Raw genomic sequence first — 19,103 nt, forward strand, 5'->3', positions numbered from 1 at the left:
GGAGCCCAGTCTCAGACATGGCCCCTCTGATCAAGTAGGTGTCCTCCGCCGAGTCGACGACGAGGATGCGGGATAGGCATCGTCGACGTCGATGCGGGAATAATTTCTTTAACTAAAAATATAAACTAGTTTTATTAATTTTCTTACTAAATGTAAACTAGTTCTATAGTAAAATTTTAATTAGATCATCAAATCTCATATACCTAAATTTTCTTAGTAAAAATAAACTAGTTCTATTAATTCAACTAGTTCAACTAAGCACTTACTATAAATAAAAATGAACTAGTATTTACTAAAAATAAACTAGTTCAACTAGTTCTATTAATTTTCTTACTAATTCTATTAAACACTTACTAAAAAACAGTAAAAGACTATATTGATTTTTTCTCTAAACTAAACACTACTACCCTAAATTAACATCTACTTAGTTACCTAACCTAATTAACATCTACTTAGTTACCTAACCTACTTCCCTAACTAAAAAACATCTAATTAACAGTACCACTAGTGCCCTAACCTAATTAACATCTACTTAGTTAACCAAACATTACAAAACATCTAATTTATAATACCTAAATAGTTCATCTCCACTATCTTATTTCTCTAAACATGCAAGCTATCCACATCACCACTATTGCCACATCAGCTCCCACTACTGAATTTTCTGACATATGCTATAGTCACATCATCCGTTATTAATTGTCAATGTTTTCTTTGGAGTGTCTTACAATTTGCACTATCCCTCATCAGCGCTGCAGTTACTGCCATGTAGCTTCGTACTACTTCCCCCAAACCCATCAGTTACATGCAGATTTGTCCTTTCGTCTCTCACGGCACTAGGTCCATGTAGACAAAACCAGCGAGGCAGACGACCAATCGGCTACTTACAGGCAGCGGGGCAACCTCCAGCATGCAGGTTTGTCCCTTCCTCTCCTCTCGGCACTAGGTGCAGTGAATGCACACAAGGAAAAGGCGAGGGAGGCGACCATCGGGCTGCCGAGGTAAACGACCAGCTACCTACATGCACCTCTTCCTCCGGTTATGATCTAGGCAATCGAACAGGCGCCGCTTCACTAAGCTGACCTTTGGACCTCTCCCCTTTGATCTATAAAGCACTTTGAAATCAAGAGCCCATTCATATCTCTACTATTCTTCCGGCTGCCCCCTTCTCCACACCCAACTTCACTTCCTCCGAGAGTCGTAGCCAACGCAGCAGTCTTGCCGACATGAGTCTCGATCTGGTCGTTCAAGCCTACAAGCTGAAGTGTTGATCGTGTGCTGTCGACGCCATCACTGTTTTTCTTGAATTCACCTAGAAACCAACGTACAACCTGCGTCCTTGCATGGATAGTACTCTATATGGTTGGGAGGTAATAGAATGCTTTAAAACTCTGTTCTTGCGATCTCAAGCTAATCCGTATGGTCGTTTCTCATATGAGCAAGTCTCACGGGCGGCCATTCTGGTCAAGCGGCCATGCATGCAAACATGCCACATGTATCTCGCATCAGTTAACCTAAAGATACAATCAGGCACCGGAGTTTGTTGTGTTAAGCGTGCGTGTGTATCTCCCGTCTCCCCTCTGATGTATCTCACATAAAACTGTACCCCAGAGTGGATGAATGCAAGCATGTACTTAACATATTGGGAATCATATCATGTATAATTTTCTTCGACCGCCATACCATTCTTTGCTATAGTATATTCATATATAGCAGTTGTTTTTAATTGACTGTATCAGGGTTATTTCGGTCCTGGTTGTATTGGCTGATACAGAAAAATTCTTCTTACAACTTTCGGTGTTATCTCAGATGCACCAATGGAGTTCTTTACTATCCGATTGATGATATTTCCTCAGATTTATTCTGATCCTATTTCCAAAAGATAGATGATACACCCATATGTGCAGAAGCGTTTTGTATCAGGGTGCAACGTGGAGGCAAAAGAAACTTTATGCATGAAAAAACCATGTCCATGCTTGAGGCCATCGACTTCCGACCCTAAAATCCATGCTTAATTCTATGAAGCATGTAGTACTGTAGTGGTGTAATCTCCATGATGACATCATCAAGTGAGATAGATGCATGGCAAAGAATATGTCATATATATTTACTGCTTTTGGTGTGCCAATAGAATGTATTTGTTCCTTATTCCTACAGCTCCAAAATGGTTCTTGATTTTTAAGATGCATGGATCAGTTGGAAAGGATTATTATATTTATCTACCTTGAGACTATCAAATTAGTTCGCACATCTAATTTCATCCATCCTATCTTTTGACAGCAGAAAAATGGAAAAAAATCCTTTTTTTGTTCACATTCATCCATCCTTTTTTTTTTTGCATTCCTCCCTCTTTTTATAGAGGCTTGCTCTTATGAATTCAACCCAATGTTTCATATTCAACTCACATATACAAGATGCCGTGTTCTTTGTTATTTCTTCGAGAATTTCCTTATGAGATGACCTAACATGCTACATCATCAACAATGCATGCAACTTCTTACAAACTACACTACAGATTCTACCTAAAATTAGTAATTATGTTGCCTAAATTCAGAATTAGTTTATCACTAGAGCGATCACCTTCATTTGTAATCAAGAAAAATGTCATTAGTACTCTTCGGTCAGCTTCTACTTTGCAATTGTGCCATACCAAATCCTTGACATATTGTTCCTGTTTATAGGGTAATCACTTTGATCCACAAATTTTTTCTTAGTTAAGATTTAGTACGTCTGTGGTGATACAAAATTTCCGCAGCAATGCGCGGGGTATCATCTAGTTAACCTAGTTAGTAACCAAATTAACCTAGCTAGTTCACTTAGTTCACTTAGTTAACCTAATTAACCTAGTGGGAGGAGGAGGGAGGAGGGAGGAGGGAGGAGGAGTACCTCTCGGTGGAGGACGACCGGCGCGGGGGGCGGCCGACGGGGGAGGAGGGCCGGCGCGGGAGGTTGGCCGGCGCGGGAGGAGGCTGGCGCGGGGGAGGGTGGCCGGCGGGGGAGGAGAGCCGGCGCGAGCGAGGGCGGTCGGTAGGAGAAGACCGGCGCGGGGGACGGCGGATGGCGGAGACGCGCGAGTGAGAGTGTGTGAGGGGGAGTGAGGTCGAGCGCTGGCCGTGGGTCTGGATAAGGAGCCCGTAGTAGTAGCGCTTTCTGCATAAAAGCGCTATTACTATGCCTGGCCTGCCGGCAACGGTCTGGCAGTTGTAGTAGTAGCGTGTTTTATGAACACAACGCTACTGGTAAGTGCATAGTAGCAGCGTTTACCGTGTACAAGCGCTACTGATAAGTAGTAGCAGTGTTTTCTTATAAAAAGCGCTACTACTAAGCTCCTGTGTATAGGCATTTCCCAATTAGTGACCTTTTCACGGATATCATGATATCCTCTCCATCCACTCTTTTTTCTAATCTGCCTTGTAAGATGAAAAAGCACGTTACACGAACGTAAATTACCTAATTACCTAGGCATCCCATTCTTCTTGACCACTCTGATTACGTCCTATGATATATGATGAGTGCATTTTGCACTCAAAATTTATGGGAGTTTAATCTTGATATTCTTGAGTATGACTTCGAATATCCAACTAATTGTTAAAATTTAGTGTTGCTTTCACTTTATTTTCTTTTGTATGGTTACTAGGTACATTCTTCACTTCCAAGGACTTTTCACTGTGAATGAAGTCAAATAGAGGATATTTTACAGAAGTTATGAGCACCAGATGGAAGGACAATGAAGTATTTTATAACTGGAGCTCCAACAACATGCTCAAAAAGAATATCGAACACACCATGGATGTGGGGGTCGTCCTTACGAATCCAACAATCCGAAGATCACGTCAATCAAAGTTTGAATGAAGAAATGGTGATCATTCGACCAAACCATTGCATATGCCCGAACATGAGTTGGTTAGTGGTGCGACCACGGGCTTCCATATGATGCGATCAGTCATGGAAATTGTCTAACTTGCCCACTTCAACACTAATTCGACCCAAACTGGTTTCCTTCTTTTCCTAAGAAGTTAAGGCGCAATTTGAGTGGGTTTTTACTCGCCTATGTGGCATTGGATCAAGAGGAGTGAATCTCTATGGAGGAGAGGAGCCGACTCTAACAAATAAAAGGGGCAGTCTAATTCGCCCCAACCACAATAGTTGCATCTATACACATCTTCAAGATCCATTCCAACCATAGAAGAAGGTCCAGGAGAAGTAGGAGCAAGGAGGCATTACTAATTTGCCCTATTTTTCTAAAAAAAAAATCATTTAAACATTTCTTAAAAATTGTGAACAGTTGTGGAAAACTGAAAAAAAAAAGAAATTCCGAACATTTTTTAAAACACAAACAATTTATGAAATTCAAATGATGTTTAAACATGTGTATATTTTTTGAAATTTTAAACAATTTTTGAAATTCTTAACATCTTTTTGAAATCATGAACAACTTTTTAAAAGCAAGAACAATTTCCATAAACATGAGCAATTCTGAACCTTTTTTAAATTCCAAATGGTTTTTGGAAAACATGGACAATTTTTAAAAATGTGAACAATTGTTAAAATTTTTGAACTTTAAAAAAATCCGAATGGAATTCCCCTTTTTGGAAAACACTGATATTTTTGAAAATATGGATATGAAATCCCAAAACAATTTGAAAAAAAGCAAAGAATTTTTGCATATCTTGATTTTTTTAAAATTTATGATTTTTTCAAATAACAAAAAAAGAAAAAAGAAAATAGTTTAGAAAAAAACTTTTAAAAAGGAACCATTTAGGAACCTTCTAGAAGGTTTGCTAAACCATGTTGGAATCTTCCAGAACGTTCTCGAAACCGAAACGAGAAACGCTCTTCCTGGCGCTAAATGAGTCAACCCACATACTCACTAGATGTGTCTCTCTTGTGCGAATCAACAACAATTTGGCGCAATAAGCATCATACAGGGATTACGTTAAGCGCGGTAGAGGATCTCTCAACACCGCCGACATGCTCTTTCTCTGCCACACAGCGCTGCCAGTCCCGCCACCACCCTTCTATCTTCCTCTCTCCCCTCTGATAGCATGCCTCCATGCGTTCTACCTCCCATAGCAAACACACCATCCTCTCTTATTTTGAACCTCTCAACACCCCTTTATTAGCTAGCAATCAACACAACATCATTTAGAAGCAAGGGAATGATGGCATTCGGTGCCTCATGAAACCAAGATTTCATGGCAATACATTTGCATAGTCTAGCTAACTCATCAACAACAATATTTGCTTCTCTATGGCAATGTTCATACTGGAGATGCCGGACATGGGTGAAGTCCCGCACCACATAAAAGCACTCATCCAGAATAGCAGCTGACAATCCTAAAGTATTACAAACATCTTGCATTGTTGAGATTGCATCAGTGTTGTCAGAGTTGATGATCAACTTTGCTCAGCCAAAAGATAATGCGAGGGACAACAATTGGTTCCACCGCCCTCTTCTTTAGGCCTCCTTTGGTTTGGAGAAATTTTATGGGAATTGACTCTGTAGGAATTTTTTCCCTTTAGGGTCCTTTGGTTTGTGGGAACATAATCATATTCCTATGGAGGAATTCTTCATATACTTCCTGGAAAATAAACATTAGCCTACATAGTGAAAAAAATCATAGGATGTGAATCAAATGACATCTTTTTCTTTTCTATTTCTATTCATAGAATTTGAGATACATGACATGCCATTTCGTATGGCTTTCCTATTCCTTTGGATGCCCCTACGTCTCGCCTATAGCGGGAAGAAGGGAACCCTCGCGTCAAGGCAGCGTGAGATGGGCTGGCATGCACCGGAGGCCACAACCCTCCTTTTTTGTTTCTATTTTCACGTTTTTTTGTTTTTAAATTTCTTGTTATAATTTTTTACACTTCCAAATATTCTAAACATATATATTACAAATATATACTTTACAAAATGTTTTTACATTAGCATATGAAAAATGTTAAATGTGTATAGAAAAAATGTTAACCATGTATACAAAAAATATACAATGCGTGTGAAAAATGTTGATCATGTATATCAAAATGTTAATAAAGAATTTCACAAAAATATTAAACAAGTATTTGAAAAATGTTAAATGTGTATAGAAAAAATGTTTACCACGTATTAAAAAATGTTTATCTTGCATTTGAAAAAATGATGATCAAGCATTTGAAAAATGTTAAATATGTAAAAAAATGTTGACCATGTATCCGAAAAATTTATACAAAAAATATACAATGAGTGTGAAAAAATTGATCATGTATTTTAAAACATGTTAATAAAATATTAAAAAATAAATAAAAGAGTATTTGAAAAATGTTGACCATGTATTAAAAAAATGTTAATCTTGCATATGAAAAAATGTTGATCAAGCATTTGAAAAATGTTAAATGTGTATAGAAAAAATATTCATCAAGCATTTGAATAATGTTAAATGTGTATATAAAAAATGTTGACCATGTATTAATCTTGTACTTGAAAAATGTTTAATCCAATATTTGAAAAAATATTGTTAAATTTGTATAGAAAAGGGCTGACCATGTATTCAAAAAATATTGATCTTGTATTTGAATAATGTTAATCAAGCATTTGAAAATTGTTAAAAATGTGTATAGAAAAAATGTTGAACATGTATTAAAAAAATGTTAAACTTGTATTTGAAAAATGTTAAACATGTATTATAAAAATTTTTGTTGACATATGCAAAAAATGTAGACTGAAAACCAAAATAAAAATTAGACGTGTGTTGAAGAAAAAATGATGAAAATCATGAAACAAACAAAAAAATTAAGGACCCAGAAAACCGAAACATAACAGAGAAAGAAAAATCAATGAAAAAACAAAAAAAAACCAAATAAAAAAAGAAGAAAACAAGGAAACCGAAGAAAACTGATCCAATTAAATAAAAGGAAAAAAATAGGAAAAACTAGAGACAACTGAGAAAGAAATAAAAAACTAAAGAAAATAATGAAAAAAAAGGAAAACCAATGAAAGCCGTGAAAAATAGAAAAACCAATGAAAAGAAAAAGGAAATAGAAAACCTCAAGAAAACCGGGAAGAAAGAAAGAAAACCATAAGAAAAACAAAAAAACAAGTCGAATGAATCTACAACTACCGCGAGCGATCGAAAAAGAATAGGTCTGCTCAGTTTACAATGGGGGGAGGGGGAGAAAATTCTTTAGCGAGACGAAAGATATACTCATATAGTGTTCGCGTTTTCCTACCATATATGAACCTTTTTTAAGGGAATCCTACCCTATGAACCAAACCAAAGGAGACCAAGGAGCAACTATGTGAAGCTAAACGTGGATGGGGCTTTTGACCCAGACTTACTAAAGGCTCGTATGGTGCTGTCATCATAGACTAAAATGGTAGATTTGTCACGTCGGGGGACAGGAAAATCAATTGATGCAAAGATGCGCTTATGGCCGAGGCACTAGCCTTACGGTTTGGTCTCAATTGGCAACTACAGTTGGGTGTAATCGCATAGAGATGAACTCCCATAACATCGGGGTGATAGAGAAAATGAAGAATGTGGGTTGCTCTTTCGGTCTATTGACGACAGTTTTTGATGATATGTATCACCTTGCATGTGATTCCCCGCATATTATTTTTGAGCATGCTCCTAGAGAGACTAATTGTGTTGTTCATGATTTAGCCAAACTAGTTAGAAGTAAGGTGTGTGCGGGGTGAATGAAAGATCCATCCGTAAAGATTATTGATACTCTTGTAAAAGATACTTCCTCCGTTCCTAAATATACGTCTTTTTAGATATTTTAATTAAAGCTACACACAGATGTATATATACATATTTTAGAGTCTACATTCACTCATTTTGCTCCATATGCAGTCCTAATTGAAATATCTAAAAAGACTTATATTTAGGAATGGAGTAAGTACTTTTTTTAGACGAGGAAAGGAGGAAGTACTATGATGATCACCTTGCATTAAAGAGGAGGCCTTACATCGGGCCGGGAACGGTCGCAATAAGAGCCCAACATCGAGAGCCCGCGCCAGTATTATTTATCTCTCTCTCTCTCTCTCCTCTCCCGGCTCCGGTGGGCCGTGTCGACCGTCAGCTCAACATTACCCTAAACCCCCCCAAACCCTCTCCCGCCGCGGAGAGAAATCCATGGCGGTGGACAAGCCCGGCGGCGGCGGCGGCGGCGGGGCCTCGTCCTCCACGCCCTCGCCCGCCTCCACCACGGACCGCTTCCTCAAGATCGTGCTCAGCTGGGACTACCTCCGCATCGTCGCCGACTCCAAGGTACACTCGAATCCCTCCGCGCCAACTAACGGCATCGCAATTACGCCCGACGGAATCCCTGAACCTTCACAATCTCCTGATTGGGGGCGGGCAGGGCGCGGACAAGGCCAAGGGGCTGCAGCACGTGAAGAACAGCTACGCCTCCGTGGAGGAGTACTTGGGCGTCTTCGAGCCGCTGCTCTTCGAGGAGGTCAAGGGGCAGATCCTCCAGGGCCGCCGCAACGAGGAGGAGGAGGAGGACGGTGGGCTTTGCTCCAACTTGCTGCTTGTGTGATTTTCTCAATTTCTGCCTCTTGGTTCATTATTAAGCAGTTCTTGGTTTGTGGTCTATTTGAGTAGAGGTTGGGCTGGACTGGCAGAGAGGGGCGGTGGCATCATGTGCAGAGTCCGAGGGTTTCCACAAGTTGTCCATGGTGGTGTCCGATGGCCTCCGTGACATTGTGTGTGAGAATGACCTCCTCCTGCTCTCCAAAGAGAAAGTAAGTTCCATGCTAGCAGGAAGCAGACAACACCCCAGCCAATTTAGTGGATCTTATAGTGTGCAGACTGCCCAACACTCTTATCTGTTTTGTTGTTAAATCTCAAGTTGGAAAACAATGAATATCTGAGACCAATGTATATACCAGATTAAAGGTCATTGTATTGCGATGAATGTTTTCAGATAATTTCCTAGGGAAAATTGATCGGTCCATCAGATCTACGTAGCATAAGTCATGATTGCATTTCCCCCACATTTACTGTGCACCAGACATGGTTAGCCATATTGATGATGAATGATGAGTTAGGATATGCCTGCATTTTGCAGTTTGAGGAGGGAGTGAATCCTACCGCGTATGCCTTTGCCGTGGTGGAACAGCGAGGTGGTAAAGATAACCTCTCTCTTAGAACATTTGTGGCGGGGGAAATAAAAAATCTAAATGTTGCACGGCCTGTGAAGTCTTCAAGGCTGCAGCGCTTTGCTTCCATTTTGTCAACACCAAATAGCTTTCTGTGGATTTTAAAGGTGAGTTCGGTTGTTACTAAAGACTGCCTGAGTTTTCATGCTTGCCTCAGTTATTAAGGGCATGTACTTCTAGATATGACCTTGATATTTCATTTTTGGTCAATATCCTCAGATGTGCAGTTTATCTACCATACTGCGAGAGTACTCTGGAATGCACTCTGTAGCTTCACATCCTTTTAAGGATTTGATTCTTTCAGCTTCTGAGAACAACAGAGATGGAAATGATCAAAATCGTGCTTGGAATGTACCTCAGCCACTTATGGATTACCTGAAAACAAATCTTAATGGTTCACAGCTAGATGCAGTTAATGTGAGCGTACTTCGTACTATTTGATGTTGTCGTCATATCTAGTTCTGAGGGAAATGTATGTGCCTAACAGACCAGTATTGTCTCCTGCAGGCAGGTCTTTCGCGCAGATCCTTTGTCCTTATTCAGGTTAGTTTGCTACTTTTTCCTGCTGTTCTAACTTGCAGTGTATTGTCGTTTACCTTGTCAAGTGAGAACAATTTTGGATGTATGCATTTTCTGGAGAATGTATAAGCAGATCTGTGGACATCGCATTCCTTAGAAGCATGAACCATTGACCGTGGAGTTCTACTCTTATTTGTAGGGCCCACCAGGAACTGGAAAAACACAAACGATCCTTGGACTGCTCAGTGCTGTTCTTCATTCCGCTCCTGCAAGAATGCAGACTAGGTAATAATCTTCTGTTTTTTTCTGTAATATCAAGTGAAATGCATATTGGTAATATTATTTTGGAGATGACAAAAAAATCCTTGTCCTTTTTAATTAGAAATGACATAATAAAAGTTACAACAGAAACATATACACTGTAATCTGCAGAAATTTATTCCTCTTTTGTCGTAATGTTTCTTCCAGATAAAAATGAGTGCATGTATCTCACATGCTTCATGATCCTTTTGCAGAGGAGGGTTTGATGTTCAAAAGCATGGGCCAGAGCTGGACATAGAGAGCAAGTAAGTGCTTATTTCCTAGTTAGTTTCTGACATTCTTTGGTTTTGGAGCGCTGAAGGAAAGCATAAAATGCTGAGTGAAGAGCATGTAGCAGTTACAAGATTAAGGATATTGCCAGAAATGTTCATAATTGCTGCATCTGTTGCTGGCTTTTCATGTACTCACTCTTTGGCACTCGCGTTTTTCTTTGATGCCTCAAAAACATGGGTGTAACCAGGCTTTATCAGAAGGATAAGATTGTTGTGGTTTACATTTGCACTATCATGTATAGTGATCCTTCAGCATCTAGTTTCAGCCTTCATGTGCTGTGTGGGAATTTTTGTATGTGTTTTTTGGTTGCGTTTTCTGTTGCGAAATTCTGCAAGATTCTACTACAAGTATTTGTGAGCACTTAGCACTATCTTACTGTGGAGTTTACATGATAGGCACGCAAACTGGATGAAAGCATCTCCATGGCTAATTGGTGCAAATCCTCGAGATTTGATTATGCCTGTCGATGGTGATGATGGTTTTTATCCTACTGGGAATGATCTGGTACTCTTCTATACTCGGTAGTTGACTATATTTGCCATTATTTCTGGATGTGGATGGTTCATCCCTTACATGGTTAAAACAATTCTGGGCAGAAACCTGAAGTCGTAAGTTCCAATCGCAAGTATCGTGCCCATGTGTTGGTCTGTGCTCCATCCAACTCAGCACTTGATGAGATTGTATTGCGTGTTCTTCAAACAGGTTAGTTTTTTTGGCTCTATGTCATATGATGCTGAAAATGTTAATCAAAATGAAAGTATTCTTGCATCCATATGTCTGTGATCAAACACTATTGTTTGTGAGCTCGTGCTTATTGCTTTGGTCATGAGCAAATTAACTAACAAAGTTATTGCATGTTTTCAGGAATACGTGATGAAAATAACAACACTTACAATCCCAAGATTGTGCGTATTGGATTAAAGGCACATCATTCTGTCAAAGCAGTTTCCATGGATTACCTTGTATGTGATTTGAGTTGCTAAGCATTCTGTCTAACTTGTGTCAATTATAGCGAGTTCAAATATTTACAGATACAACAAAAACAATCTGGGGTGGCATCAGATGGCGGGAGACGAGGAGCTGGTGAACAGGATCGAATTAGAGCTTCACTTCTTGACGAAGCAGCTATTGTACGAACATCTGTTGTTATCAATATTTGTTGATAATATTTGAAAATGTTATTCTCATTGTCAAGGAAAATTCGTAGGTGTTTTCTACCCTCAGTTTCAGTGGATCGGCCATTTTCACCAGGATGACTCGTGCTTTTGATGTTGTTATAATTGATGAAGCCGCGCAAGCTGTGAGTATTTTTTTGTGCATGTTATCTTTCTAGTGGAGCATTAACATTATCAGGCTTTGATAATGGTATCGTTTATGCTTCTATTTGCAAATTATTTCTGAATCTGACACGTGCACTTTGTTTTCAGGTAGAACCAGCGACTCTTGTGCCCCTGGTTCATGGATGCAGACAAGTTTTTCTTGTATGCAGTCTATTTTTCTCAGATGATTGTACATATCTCTTTTATTCAGCAGTTTACCTTTTCCTTGTCAATGTGTTATAGCTAATCACTATACTACTAGTGTGTTATAGCTAATCACTATACTACTAGTTAAGTACTTCATTCACTCAACAGCAGGATGGTATTATCGATGTCCTTGTGGATATTAAATCTAGAATCATTTCACTAGCTTAGATTCTGTAGAAATTTGTTTTCATTTCTTCCTGTACGTGTTTACGCGCACGCCGTACCTAGCCATCTGTTCCTGACCATTTCGCTTCATATCTTCTGTACTCTGTTGATATGTTGATACCTAAGGTACCTTGAGTATTTGCTCACAGTGGTTACATTTGTATCCTCAGTTTCTCACTATCACTTCTGATATTCATACCAGGTTGGTGACCCAGTTCAGTTACCTGCAACTGTAATTTCAAAGACTGCTCAGAACTTAGGGTAAGACGTCCCCTTATTTTTCTTTAATTGATTCACACTGTTAACGTGTTGCAATGCTAATACAATGCTAGCTATCCATCAGTTATCGAACAAGTTTGTTCCAGAGATTTCAAGCTGCTGGTTTTCCCGTGCAAATGCTCAAAATTCAGTATCGTATGCATCCAGAGGTAGTACCCCACTCAATTCATGTAAGCTGGAAACTGGATGGCTTTCTGATTTTACTAATACATTCAATAAACAGATTAGTGTATTCCCTTCAAAAGAATTCTATGAAGGCATCCTAGAAGACGGGGAAGGGCTCAACAAAAAACGTCCATGGCATTCCTACAGCTGCTTCGGACCATTTTGCTTCTTTGATGTTGATGGGGTTGAATCTCAGCTGTCTGGAAGTGGTTCGACGGTGAACGAGGATGAAGTGGAATTCATAACCCTCCTATATCACCAATTGGCCATGCGCTATCCAGAACTCAAATCTAGTTCTCAAGTAGCTGTTATATCACCATACAGGGGTCAGGTGAAACTCCTGAAGGACCATTTCCGGTCGACCTTTGGCGACCAATCAAAGGAAGTTATAGATGTAAACACTGTTGATGGATTCCAGGTAACTAGTTTATTAACATGCATTGCAGATTTGCTCTATGTAACGTAGTGGGTTGCAGTGATTGTAATATGGCATCTTGTTGCTCACATGTAGGGCCGTGAAAAGGAACTTGTCATTTTCTCATGTGTTCGATGCAATAAGGAGCAAAATATTGGGTTTGTTTCTGATTTTCGGCGAATGAATGTTGCCATCACCAGAGCTAGATCTGCTGTACTTGTAAGTGATCTTTATCCAAACATCAATGTTGTCTTTTTTTATGATGCACATTGCATACACACTGGTAGAAAGAAACGAGTTTTAATTGTATTGGATTTACAACCCTACATGTTTGTTCATGGATTACGCGGTGTGACAGTATGGAGGTTATAGTGCCTGAGTTCCTTTTTTAGAAGAACAAGCTATGCGATGTATAACTCGATTTGATGTATTCTACCCATTCTACATCTCACTAGGAATCAGGAGTTGGCTTATTTGTGTAAACTATCATTCGTTGTTGGTAAATACCCAAATAACAAATTAGCGTGTGATGCAGGTAATAGGTTCCGCTTCAACATTGAAGAAAGATAAACACTGGACCAACCTTGTTGAGAGTGCCAAAGAGCGAAACCGTTATTTCAAGGTGAGATGGCTACTGTCTTTCTTTTGAAGCTTGTGTAGAAAAACAACATTTGGTGAATGTAACTAACCATGATCATCTTGCAGGTGCCAAAGCCATTCACTGCGTTCTTCACCGAGGATAGTTTCAAATCCATGAAGGTGGAGAGACCTGTTCCAGACGCGAGGATATCACAGGCAGTAGAAGCCATCAATGAAGTGGTTGCAAGGCAAGAAGTGATGGACGCAGACGATGCTGGGGACCATCAAGCGGATGGAGATGATTATGACGCCATGGAGGCTGATGATGGAGGAGGTGGTGATGATTAATTGTTGCCTGCAATGTATTGCTGGAGGGGGAGCTTTATCAGAGGCCAGGTACATAACATAGAAGAGCAAAAAGCTTTGCAAGTTAGAAATTCTGCTATTCTTAGCAAATTTTAGGGGGGAAGAGGCTGGTGCATGCCCGCCTTGCCCAACGAATCATCTACGCGAGCTCCATGCATACATTATGGAACAAAAAAAGTTAACCGCAGAACTGCAGCAGCTCTGGCTTCTGCTGTGTCTATATGCTTATATATCGTATGTGTGTATGTTGTTCACTTGATTGTGTAGTACATGTGCTGGAATTTGGCGAAGAACACCAGCCGGTGCCCTCCCTGGTTACATTTCTTTCTTCGCCAGAGGCTGGCACATGTCGTGGACCTTGCTGTAGCTCTTATGGCTTAGGTGCTGTCATGTTCCCATCTCACAAAACTCAAATTTAAAAGGTTTGACAAATTCCAGAAAAGATATGTGGTTGTTCACAAGATATCTGTCTACAATCCTTGAAAATTTCAGATCCAAATTTGAAATACACATAACCTTTGCTATTGTATGAGTCACCTGGCATTATATTGTACAACCATGAAAGTGTATCTATTGCTCTGGCGGGCACCATGAAACTAAGAATGAGCAGCGGTGTGCTTGATTCTGTTCAAAATGGCTGAAATAAAATAGTCTTGTAATAACCAAATCATGTGCAAGGTATCCATTGAAAGGGTAGCATTCGATCAATGAATATGGGAAAACAATCTCACACGTTCACAGGGAAATTTATTCAGACAATGCTCCCAATTGAAAAGGTAGTTGAACCATCCTTGTCTTCAGCCTTATGATGCACCTGGCAACAAGAAACTTAGGAATCTAATCGATTGATATAACCAATTTAAACTAAAATTTAATATTTGTTTAGAAGACTATAATTTGTTTACTTTGTATTGGTTGGGGTGCGTCTAGCCTGGGCAGTAGTGCAACGCCCATGCGACACATAAGGGTCCCAATGGCAAGCCATTGTGATGGACCCTCCATCATAAAAAATAAATTTCATATCGTTGTGGACACATGGTTCACATATCAAATAAATTCCAATCTCGCAACATGATATGCCAGATTTTATTGCTTGGAGTTATACGAAAAATGATATGTTGTCGGTCCGGTCTGCTTATTTTGTGGAGTGGGACCATCAGTATGGAAGTAGACTAAAACATTCTAATGGGATGGGGCGAACCACAGTTAATCCTATTTAGAGTAAGATATGGAAATTATCATGTCCGGCAAAAGTTAAAATTTTTATATGGCGTACATTACATGGAACACTTCCATGCCGGGTTACGCTGGCAAATAGACATATGAAGGTCATGCTCATTTGTCCTACTTGCTTTGAGGGTTCTGAAAATACAAAGCATATGCTTTTCCTTTGCAGTAGAGCAAAGGAGGTTTGAACAAGGCTGGGGATGAATGATATCATTGATAAAGCTTGCGAGGTTGACCTTACTGGAGAGGCGGTGTTGGAGTACCTACTACGTCTGCCAGACCAAGAATTAAGGATAATGGGTTATCACAATGTGCGTAAAATGATTGCTGTCTCAGCATGATATTTATGGTGGGAAAGACGGAAGTTAGTGCACAAAGAGACAACTCAGAATGCACTTCAGATTTCAGTAGGGATTCTAGCCCTTACGTCAAACTTCGTAAATGCATCATCCCTCAAGGCTTCTATGAAAAAGGGGGGTTGGTCATGTCCTCCTAGGGGTTTTGTGAAACTTAACGTTGACGCTTCTTTTGATCACGACCTGCTTAGGGGCACGATGGGGGCGATTTTGGGAGATGAAAAAGGTAGTTTATCGCGGGAGGGAACGGAAAGATTGACTACTGTGCAGATGTGTTGATGGCGGAAGCCTCAGCTCTTAAATTTAGTATAACATTGGCGCAAAGGGCGGGATGTAATCACCTTATTATTAAGGCAAACAATCTGGAGAAGATTGATACCATGAATAACAGAGGACAGTCGGCATGTGCGGCGGCGGCAATTTTCGACGACTGTTTTCATTATGCTTGTGACTTCGTTGCTACTAGATTCGAACATTGTAATAGAGAAGTAAATAAAGTAGCTCACGAGCTTGCGAGTTTAGCTAGATTTTCATTGATTTCTAATTGATTTGAGAAACCTTTAAATGAAATTGTAATGATCCTCACAAATTATGTACTTTTTATTTCTAATGAATAAAGTTTTCATTTATCTCAAAAAAAGCTGATAAGAACAAATACTACATTTGATCTAGCCAAAAGGCAGAGAAATGTATGATTTGAAAGGTTGCCCTCCGCCTCTTCTTATTGCTCTCTCAGCTGACCGTGCTGCTCGCACCGGCGAGGTGGCACTAATCAAACAGCAGCGCATTAGTTTTTTTTTTTTGAGACAATCAGCAAAGCTTTATTGATTCGTCACATAATTTACATGAACGAAATGAAGATCCTCAGGGTGGCCCAACCAAACATGACGACCAAGCCCCAGTTTTAGTGCATGCTTTGCTAGATTATGAGCTTCGACATTCGAACTCCTAAATTCATGAACAAAATTACACAAAGTAAAACTAGTAGAGTACTCTAGTATTTAATGTACAATAGCCCCATAGCCAACCCCACTTCTCCTCTTGATGTCATCTATCACCACCGAGCAATCTGAAGCCACCTGAATAGCTTGTAGGTTTAGATCCTCCGCCAATGCCATGGCCTCCCTCACCGCTAGAGCTTCCAGAGTCGTGGGATCAACTATACCTCTGAATACCACGGATGAAGCACCTAGATAGAGTCCTTGCCTATTCCTGCATATCGCTGCCACTGAACCGACTCCTCGACATCCCCTCACCGTAGCATCTACATTCACCTTCATCAAATTTTCCGGCGGTTGGATCCAGTTGGACGGCCTCGCCGGCCTGGTCTGTGAATGCTGGATGTGTGGCTTCTTTAAAACTTGAAGATCACTCCAATAGGACCGAATATATAAGTGTGTTGACATTGGGCTTTGAAAGATGTCTTCATAAACTACTTTCCTTCTCGCTCCCCATATAGCCCATAACGTGATCACCATGCGAACTAGCTGGTCATGCGATAATTTGCTGTTTATTTGGAAGATCCAGTCCTTCGCGTTGTGGCTTTCATTCTGACACATCACCTCCACAATTTCTTCATCAGCTAACGCCCACACACTCCGAGCCATCGAGCAGTTTATAAGCGCATGTCGCCAAGAATCTCTTGCGCCGCATAACCTGCATGCCGCCGATGTAGCTTCCACGTTGATTTTACCATAGCAGCCCAGACGCCTTGAAGACCCAATAGCTCGGCTTAATTCGTACTCATGGCCCAGTAGAGTTGCTTCTCTCTATTCCTCCTATTCATATCTCAACCCGGAAGTTTCTCAAAAAAAAAAATCCCAACCTGGAAAAACAAAATAAAAGCAAGGATTTGTTTCCGTGTACAGGGATTTAACTTCAAGATTTTGACAAGTTATAAGAGAACTTCGAGATTTTGATATGGACGGGTCGAAGCTATTAAAACAACATTAACTCCAGTTAGCGAGCTGAGACCGTGATGGGGCGTAGAACAATGGAGTTCAGAGAAACGTTGGCAGCTGCAGAGCGACAGAGCAAGACCTGCCGCCGGAGACTGCCAAGCGCCAACCCTGCCTTTCATGCTTTTTGAAGCTGCAGCTTTGTTAGGATTCGATCTTGCTAGGTAAAAACATTTGAGCGATAGGGCCACTCAATAATTGATGGCTTCAGCTGCACCTACACGTGGGACTTGGACTGTCAAAAATTCAGGCTTCTCTTTTCTAACTGAAGCCGACTAAGCTTGGATGCTGTGCTCTGCTTAATGGCCTCTCGACAGGCAGAATCCGAGAGGCAGAAAGATGCCCGGCCTCGCCTCGCTGTACCTCGCGCCGCGGCTTCCACGAAGCCACATCAAACCCAGAGACATGTAACCAAACGAGGCCTACTAAACATATGTGTACATACTGTGATTAGTATAGACTGGTGGGACGGGCGTCCAATAAGCGCGAAGCGACTCCAGGCAAGTGGGAGTTAAGAGCTTTTCTCCTGTCTGCAAGTGTCATGTCACATTGCTTAATTAACAATGATTCAGTTGTCCCTCCCTTAATTGCATTGCAGGCCCCACAGCGTTATTTTATCTCTCTGCCCATTTGTTTGCCTATAAAAGCAGGCTCCCCTCGTTCACCCCTTCTTCACACAAACACAGCACAGCTCTGTGTTTCTGTCCCCTTTTCTAGGGTTAGATCAGATGTGGTGAGAGGTCAAGAGGTGCTGTCTGATGGCAGTACCAAGATCTGATCTCTATATGTGCAGGTAATTACTTGAACTAATTGGGTGACAAGCTTCTTGCTCTTGAACCACCCGTGATTTGATTTGCTGTGCTACATGAATCTGGCTGCCTTGCTTGCGAATCAACCGGAGCTTTGCTTTTCAAAAACTAGTCTTGATTTCCTGGATCTTGTGTTTCACTTTTGATTATTCATCCGCTAAACCTTTCCTTGTTTCTCGCTGCATGTATAGGTTTTGCATTTGGAGGCAGTAAACTGGAGGCAGCAACTGCATAACTTGCGAGATGCTCGTAAGATTTCTTAACTGTCCAGTAAAACTAGAACTTGTTCAGTTATCTTCACCGGGACTTTCTGGAGATTAATTAATCTTCAACCTTAGTTCAAAACTGCGACATTTTTTATGGATTGGAGGGAGTAGTTCCATAGGTTTTCATATGTTCTTTGTCTTGGGCTAGCGACTAGGAGAAGATCCCGGAGAGAGAGATAGAAAAACTATTAACAGGACGGGTCCAGATAAAACCAAAATATTCTTGGGACTATACTTTCACGTCGATATTTAGTTTTTAGTCATTATCACTGTCATTTGTCACTTCTGATTTCGAAATTGGGAGCATCAATATTCTCCCTCCTAGCATTGCAATTTCAGCTAATTACTACCCTAGATATCCCTTTGAAATGTCGGATGGTGTTACCTTTATTCACTTCATAAGTTATGCATACAGGAAATTGTGGCTTTGTTCACATCATCAGTCTAAGGTAGCAATTGGCCCACCTACCGGAGATAAATAATGATAATTTAGTTTTTAGTCATTATCACTGTCATTTGTCACTTCTGATTTCGAAATAGGGAGCATCAATATTCTCCCTCCTAGCATTGCAATTTCAGCTAATTACTACCCTAGATATCCCTTTGAAATGTCGGATGGTGTTACCTTTTATTCACTTCGTAAGTTATGCATACAGGAAATTGTGGCTTTGTTCACATCATCAGTCTAAGGTAGCAATTGGCCCACCTACCAGAGATAAATAATGATA

At 40.3% G+C, this 19,103-nt stretch overlaps 1 protein-coding gene, 1 long non-coding RNA gene, 1 other non-coding gene and 1 pseudogene across 3 annotated transcripts in view; 2 read left to right on the forward strand and 2 right to left on the reverse strand.

Annotated features, from left to right (window-relative positions):
* Positions 1 to 8,044: 8,044 nt before the first annotated feature.
* Positions 8,045 to 14,008, forward strand: LOC119314995 (probable helicase MAGATAMA 3). Its single transcript, XM_037589669.1, has 20 exons — positions 8,045 to 8,255; positions 8,350 to 8,497; positions 8,595 to 8,734; positions 9,061 to 9,258; positions 9,371 to 9,568; positions 9,659 to 9,694; positions 9,870 to 9,955; positions 10,186 to 10,236; positions 10,660 to 10,768; positions 10,861 to 10,966; positions 11,129 to 11,226; positions 11,296 to 11,394; positions 11,472 to 11,564; positions 11,692 to 11,745; positions 12,158 to 12,216; positions 12,299 to 12,383; positions 12,458 to 12,817; positions 12,911 to 13,033; positions 13,350 to 13,436; positions 13,520 to 14,008. Exons 1-20 carry the CDS (start codon positions 8,121 to 8,123, stop codon positions 13,739 to 13,741), a joined length of 2,487 nt encoding a protein of 828 aa, XP_037445566.1. The 5' UTR covers positions 8,045 to 8,120; the 3' UTR covers positions 13,742 to 14,008.
* Positions 14,009 to 14,674: 666 nt separating this feature from the next.
* On the reverse strand, positions 14,675 to 14,874 carry LOC119319686. Its single transcript, XR_005154564.1, has one exon. It is a non-coding gene; the product is annotated as a U2 spliceosomal RNA (small nuclear RNA).
* Positions 14,875 to 15,930: 1,056 nt separating this feature from the next.
* Positions 15,931 to 16,035, reverse strand: LOC119319687 (annotated as a pseudogene).
* Positions 16,036 to 17,986: 1,951 nt separating this feature from the next.
* Positions 17,987 to 19,103, forward strand: part of LOC119319092 — a 2,451-nt gene continuing 1,334 nt past the window's right edge. The window contains exons 1-2 of the long non-coding RNA XR_005154349.1: positions 17,987 to 18,093; positions 18,301 to 18,358. This is a non-coding gene — a long non-coding RNA (uncharacterized LOC119319092). The remainder of the gene's footprint in view (positions 18,094 to 18,300; positions 18,359 to 19,103) is intronic.

This window comes from Triticum dicoccoides, chromosome 6A, assembly GCF_002162155.2.
Source record: "Triticum dicoccoides isolate Atlit2015 ecotype Zavitan chromosome 6A, WEW_v2.0, whole genome shotgun sequence".
NCBI classification, from domain to species: Eukaryota; Viridiplantae; Streptophyta; class Magnoliopsida; order Poales; family Poaceae; genus Triticum; species Triticum dicoccoides.

Coding starts and splice junctions, on each gene's coding strand:
- LOC119314995 (XM_037589669.1), top strand. CDS start 8,121: ATGGCGGTGGACAAGCCCGGCGGCGGCGGCGGCGGCGGGGCCTCGTCC. Junction 11,227..11,295: donor CAGTTTCCATGGATTACCTT/GTATGTGATTTG, acceptor AAATATTTACAG/ATACAACAAAAACAATCTGG. Junction 11,395..11,471: donor TTCTTGACGAAGCAGCTATT/GTACGAACATCT, acceptor GAAAATTCGTAG/GTGTTTTCTACCCTCAGTTT.